Source organism: Physeter macrocephalus, chromosome 1 (genome assembly GCF_002837175.3).
Source record: "Physeter macrocephalus isolate SW-GA chromosome 1, ASM283717v5, whole genome shotgun sequence".
Classification (NCBI taxonomy): Eukaryota; Metazoa; Chordata; class Mammalia; order Artiodactyla; family Physeteridae; genus Physeter; species Physeter macrocephalus.
In genome coordinates, this window is record NC_041214.2 from 100,681,408 (window position 1) to 100,688,253 (window position 6,846).

A 6,846-nucleotide genomic window follows, 5' to 3' on the forward strand; every position below is an offset into this window, starting at 1 on the left:
TCTTTCTAGTTCAGTACTACAATTTAGTGCCTAACATAAGATTTGATACATAGAAGTTATCCTCAACAAATATGTAAAAATTGACATTGATTAGTAACACCAGGGGACTGATGATGGGAAGAGGAAGAGGAGGGGATGAACCAAAGGAAGGATGGCAAAGGGTTAATTTTAATGTGGAGCATTTAGAGAAAAGATAGGCTTGGGTGGTGTTTCACTGTGGACTTCTGGAAAACCAGAGGGCACAAGGATGACAAGTTTGCCTGGAGGAAGGGAATATCTGACTATATTTGGCCATTCTACAGAGGTCTCTGATGGTGGCTGTGCCCTCCAGCTGGTGAAGTCATTTCTGATACCTTGCAGACATACAGATTGTCAACACACATGGTGTTTGGGGCTCATGGAATTTGTTTAGTGGGGGGAATCTGTTAATGATTTCTATTTTACAGCTCTACCCCTTTCTCTGTCTCAATTTTGTGCTTATAGAGAAAATGAAGGAACCAGATGATCAGGATACTGATGGGGGGAAATCAGAGACATCAAAGAGTGATGGAAGGCAGTCTCATTCTTCTAGATCTGCATCAAAATGTGAGTAAAGATTATAATATACACTTAGGGTCCTGAGTATTAAATTGAGGTAAAATAATTTTTAAAGAGTGCATATCTAAGTTTATACGACAGAACGGTTGACTTGTTTAATTCCCTTACTAAACTCTAAGTTATTTAAGAGCAGACTGTGTTTTAATCATTTTGTCTCTAGTCCTGGAACACAGATGTTACTATCATCTCTATGTTGATAATGACCCATCTTCACATCTGGTCTGGCTCCTTCCTGTAGGGTCTACAAGGTCTTTAATGGGCTTCTCTAATACAGTGTAGTGGAAAGAGAGCTGGACTTAAGTTTTGAGTCCTGGGTCTACCACTTAGAGATGCTTGATCTTGGATAAATTATTTCATCTTTCTGAGACTCAATTTTGTCACCCATAAAATGATCATTGTGAGCTGTTTGAGGATTAAATTGGATAACATATATGGAAGGATATTATAGATTGCAGATAGAAGGGAAAGTGAAGAATTTTTAATAGGATTTTTAAAAGATGACTGGCTCTTTCTGTCTGGGCATCGTGGTGTTAGGTGGCTTAGTAGAACATTGACATTTTTAGTTCTAATCCAAATTTAGAAATTATTTAACATTTAAGACAATGTTTAATTCAAATTTAGAAATTATTTAATGTTTAATTCAAATTTAGAATTTTGAAAATGTTTAATTCAAATTTAGAAATTATTAAAACAAATTATTTTGAATAGCCGCTATGAAAGAGGATTACAAATCTGTTGAAGATACAGGCGAAACATTTACTGAAGGGGAAGAATCATATTTAGGGGACGATGAATCCTATGTGGAACATTTGGGAGGAAGTTCATTTCAAGATGATTATGTGGAAAGCACTGCAAGTAAGTATTACTAGTTTTCTATCAGTACTTGTCACTGTTTTAACTGAACAGTTGTAAATCCATAAAAGAAATGGTTGCAGGAAGTGTGGAGGTGATAAAAGAAAGAGCATCAAACATATCCTGATAAGGTGGTTTAGCAGCTCTGGAGTTGCGTATTCTGAGTATCACATACTCTCATACTGGGTTTTTCTGGGGAGTGGGATTGTCTAAGGAGTGATCTATCCCACATTAGTGAGACTAACTATCCCTTAGAACTGACCGTGCGCTGTTCTTTGAGACTTCCGGAACCATGCAGGGCTAGGTGTTCACCCCAATGCACACAGGCGTGTTGCCTCTTCTTCCATGCTCACCTGTGGGTGGCATCCTATGTCCGGGCCAGAAGTAGTAGTTACTGCCAGAGTATTATGGGCTATGTACATTCCTCCTGTCTTCATGAAATACGATTTTAGGACTGACCAGACACTCTTCTTAGTTAAAATATTTTTAATTCTTTAGAATCTCAGTACATGGAAACTCCTGTCCCAGATGCAGAAGTGGCAGAGGAGGAAGTTAAGAAGAAAATATCAGAAAGCTTCTTCTACGATTATATGGAGCTTGCTTCGATGCCTTTTGTGACTCCGGATTCAAACATACCGCTGGATCTTCTTACACTTGTGTATCCACTCCAGTTACATATGTATAATCTTGGAATTTCAGCTTTTTAGGTCAGGGGTTGGCAAACTGAAGCCCATGGACCAAATCTGGCCTCTGGCCTTTTTCCCTAAATAAAGTTTTATTGGAACACAGCAATGCTCATTCATTTACATGAAGTCTACGACTGCCCTCACACTACAAGGGCAGATTTAAGTAGTTACAACAGAAATCATCTGGCCCACAAAGCCTGAAATATTTACTACCTGGCCCTTTACAAAAAAAGTTTGCCAACCCCTATCTTAGGTAATTCTAAGAAGCTTAAGATAGAAATGCTTGATCTTAATTTAAACTAAGCTTTTGTTAGCTTTTGTTAGATGCCAAATAACCATAAAGAGATATAATGCTTTTCTGGCTGTCCTTTCAGGAGATGTGATGTGAAGGAGACCAGGAGGCCTCTTATCCCCGTTTATCTCTACCAGATTGGCACCCCTTTTTCAATGCCTGTTAAGTTAAAATCATTGATCTCACTGCTTGAAACGCTGACGTGGCCATTGTCAGGCATTAGTGCTTTCACATTATTTACCAGATGAGTTACAGAGAAGACAACCCTGAGGAAGTGGGCACAATATAACCCATTTTGATAGAAGAATAAGAGTCTGTGAAGAAAAGTAAAAGTGGGATGATTAACAAGGGGATTTAGGGTTTGCCATCACTTTGTGATGTTAGGTTTGTGAGGTGCTAGTTAGGAGACAATTTCCATTTAGGCCCTTGGTTAGCAATTTAGCATGCCTACCCTCAGAAGGGCAGTGGTTATGACTGCATGGTCTAGACACTGACTGGCCCCTTATAAAAGGGGTGCTGAGAGGGGAAGGGCAGTGTACTTCCTGACTCAGTTTTGCTTTTTATGTAAAAATAGAACATGTTATTGTTATTATATCTTCTAACTTTATTTCGATCCCAGGTGTAACTAAAACTAATTCACCCTGAAATTTGTAACCTGGAGTTTTCTCTCTTGAGGGCCTTTTTTTTTCCTTTGTGGCCTTTGGACAGGTTACCGATAAAAGTTATGCTGTTGGCCTTCTGGTCGATTTTTTTCAAATGAAGTGGTTTATTAGTCACCTAGAAGCTTTTCCTGAAATGCACGTGCTCTGATAGCTTCCTGGACCTACTGCTTTATTTCCATGTGGAGAGGGGCTTGGGTACGTGTACTCTGAAAAAGCTTCTCGGGTAATTTTGATTGTGCTGCCTTCTCCCAGCTCTCAACACTGGGGATTTGGTGCTCCTGAATACAAGGATCTCTGTATTAGAGAGATATGCCTAGTCTGTAAATAAGGGAGTCAGAGCGACCTTGACGTTTGGCTCAGTGCATGAATCCTTTCTACTCATGCTGGAGGAGTGGCTGTATAAGCTATGGACTTGTCTTGAACACTTTCAAAACCGGGGCAATTACAAAGCAGCTTATCCCATTTTTGAATAGCTTACATTATTAGAGAGCTCCTCCAGGCCTTGAATTACAATCTGCCTTTCTGGAATGTCCTGCATTAGACTTATTCCTACTCTCTAGAGATGAACAAATATAATCTCTATTTCTTGTGAGAAGCTGTAAGAAGTCTGCTCTCATGTATCCCCATATACCCTTTTAATTCTTTATCTACTTCAGTTTTAACATTTGTGTCTTCTAAATCAATCAAGAAAGTATAATTTATAAAATATCACCTAAACCACAGCATAATTTATAGAAGACACTAAACAGCACTTAAGACAGTGTTTAAACACCATTTTAAAGTAGAGGTCCTAGGGCTTCCCTGGTGGCGCAGTGGTTGCGCGTCCGCCTGCCGATGCAGGGGAATCTTCTAAATCAATCAAGAAAGTATAATTTATAAAATATCACCTAAACCACAGCATAATTTATAGAAGACACTAAACAGCACTTAAGACAGTAAAAAAACACCATTTTAAAGTGGAGGTCCTAGATGGACATGGACAAACAGCGAAGGCCCTGGGCCTCTGATAGGAAGTTAAGAATAGGTGCCAATGGACATATATACACTACCAAATGTAAAATAGATAGCTAGTGGGAAGCAGCCGCATAGCACAGGGAGATCAGCTCGGTGCTTTGTGACCAACTAGAGGGGTGGGATAGGGAGGGTGGGAGGGAGGGAGATGCAAGAGTGAAGAGATATGGGAACATATGTATATGTATAACTGATTCACTTTGTTGTAAAGCAGAAACTAACACACCATTGTAAAACAGTTATGCTCCAAAAAGATGTTAAAAAAATTTTAAAAACCCCAGCTCTTAAAAAAAAAAAAAAGAATAGGTGCCAAAAGAGAGGATGAGATAAAACAGAAGGGAGGTGAAGGTACGTCAGAATACATTTTAACATTTTCAGAGCTCTGCTTAGGGACTGCCTTGTCCTCTGGGGTTAAAAGGGAAAGATCAGACTCTAGTTATTCATTCATTCATTCATTCGTTCAACCGAATAGGCTCAAGACTCTGTGGTAGGCATTCCAGGAAACAGATGAATGAGAAGCAGTCTCTGCCCTCAAGCAGGTTGTGATTGATTTAGAGGGAAAGTGTTTGGCAAGCTACAGTCTAACCCATTTCTGCATTTGAAAGGGCCTTCAATGAAAACAGCAGCAAGTAAGAGGGAGTTTTCCCCCTGAAATTACAGGTGATAATATTAGATAAATGATCATGTCTCCGATTCTCTACTGTCATCCAAGTTAGTGACGGGATGGTAGCCCACTTCTACCCTCATAGTTAGACATTCTTCTTGCCCTTTAGAGTATTACACTGGCACCTGGGAAAAGGGAAAGGAGAGAAGGACGAAGGAAAGGTGAGAACAGTAGTTTAGGGAGAGGGAAAAAGAGGGTAGGCAAAACTTCCTGCCCCATACCAGGTTCTGTAAAGATAAGGGGCTGTAGACTCTACTCTTTATTTGTGAGGCAGCCCCAGGTATTCTCCATGAGGGCAGAATAGCTTCATCTAGATCTTGGATCACATATTCATTTGCATTTCTATATAAGATTCAATTTTAGTCATTAATGTCTTTTAAATTTATAAAATTCCTTTTTCTTGTACAAATGCCCTGAAATGTTCTCTCTCTCTTTTTCAATTTAACTGTGAGGCAATGAGATAGGTATAGTTACTTGTAGTTAGTTATAATTTATATATTCTTCACAATTCAAATTGCATTAATTAAAATTTGCTCTTCCTTTTTTACATTCTACATATCGTTCTTGTTAAAAGTTTTGTATAATTTCTTTCTCTGAAAATATTTACTTACAAATAAGGGGAATCGTCTAAAATCAGATTGAAAAAACAAAACAAAAACAAGGGCTCAAGAAATAAGGATTGCTCCAGTGATCCTTCAACATTTGTGTTCAGCATTGAATTCTTGGAAAATAAGAATATATCTACTTAAGATACACTACATAATATATTTCTTTTGCAAACTAAAATATTTTAATAGGTTGATCTCATTTAATTATTACACTTATATCTTGGGTTATATTAATTTGAGCTTGAACGTAATAACAAAGTACACTTAAAAAATGTTTTATAGCTCAGTTTTTTAAACCTCTGTTTTGAATTAATGCAGTTTTACTCTAGAGCATAAATGCACACACACGTATATACTCATCTGCACACCTGTACATACTAATAATCTTGGAAAGGAAATGTTAGCCTATTTATTTTATATACTTATATATTATGTATTATTTAGTCAATTTTTATAATTTTTCATATAATTAAATTTCAATTATATTTATGTGAATTTATTACAGTAGTCACATTGTCACTGGTGTGTCAGAATTTTACAAACATGTCAGAATTTTAAACATCTTGTCTTTCAGCATCAAGGAAGAGGCCTACATGATCCTTTTACTATGTTCAGTCAACAAACTGGACAGGCTTTGGGAGTACAAAGATGGCAAAGACAGACTTTCTCTCACATTATAATGTGATTTAGTTTTAGCAGGAGAGAGGAAAATGAAATTATTTAGGGGACTACTTTGCTCTCTATAGTACCCAAATAGAAAGTTTATTTTTTATTGCAAACAAAATTAATGTGCTTTCAGAGTTTTCCTAGGAAAACTAAAATATTGACTGAATCAGAGTATGAGAATTTTCACCTAATTTAAAGAAAAGATTACATTAGTAATACAGTAAATAACTCTGAGTTTCAGCATAAAATTCAACTACTTCAACCCTGGATCTTTATCTAACTAAGGGTATGGGTTTTAAAAATATATTCATTTTGTTACTTTCCCCCTCTCTAGGATGGTTATGTTGTTTCACTTGTTTTCCTTTGCAACTTTCCCTCAGACATTCCTTTGGTTATGACTGCAGAAAGCGGGCCAACCTACAACTTCTGGACAGCAATATGGTGTTGTACATAGCTGGGAACCAGCTGATCCTTCTGAATTTGAAAACCAAGGAACAGACCTACCTGCGAAGTAGCAGTGGCAGAGGAATTGGTGTCATTGGGGTATGCCTTTAGTAACTTAGAAAACAAAAATCCATCCCTGTGTTTGTTTGTTTTGTGGACCAGCGAGGCTGTGAGGATGGATTACATGAGATGCACAGCAGTCTCTATTCTAAGGCATTTTTTTTTTTTTTTTTTTTTTTTGCGGTACGCGGGCCTCTCACTGTTGTGGCCTCTCCCATTGCGGAGCACAGGCTCCGGACGCGCAGGCTCAGCGGCCATGGCTCACGGGCCCAGCCGCTCCGCGGCACGTGGGATCCTCCCGGAC

General features: G+C 38.2%; 1 protein-coding gene across 1 annotated transcript in view; it reads left to right on the top strand.

The window, feature by feature from the left end:
• The first annotated feature begins 488 nt into the window (after window positions 1–488).
• Window positions 489–6,846, top strand: part of CFAP44 (cilia and flagella associated protein 44) — a 109,359-nt gene continuing 103,001 nt past the window's right edge. Inside the window, exons 1-4 of the mRNA XM_007107958.3 lie at window positions 489–585; window positions 1,306–1,452; window positions 1,948–2,107; window positions 6,419–6,581. Of these exons, the coding sequence (XP_007108020.2) occupies window positions 489–585; window positions 1,306–1,452; window positions 1,948–2,107; window positions 6,419–6,581 (567 nt within the window). The remainder of the gene's footprint in view (window positions 586–1,305; window positions 1,453–1,947; window positions 2,108–6,418; window positions 6,582–6,846) is intronic.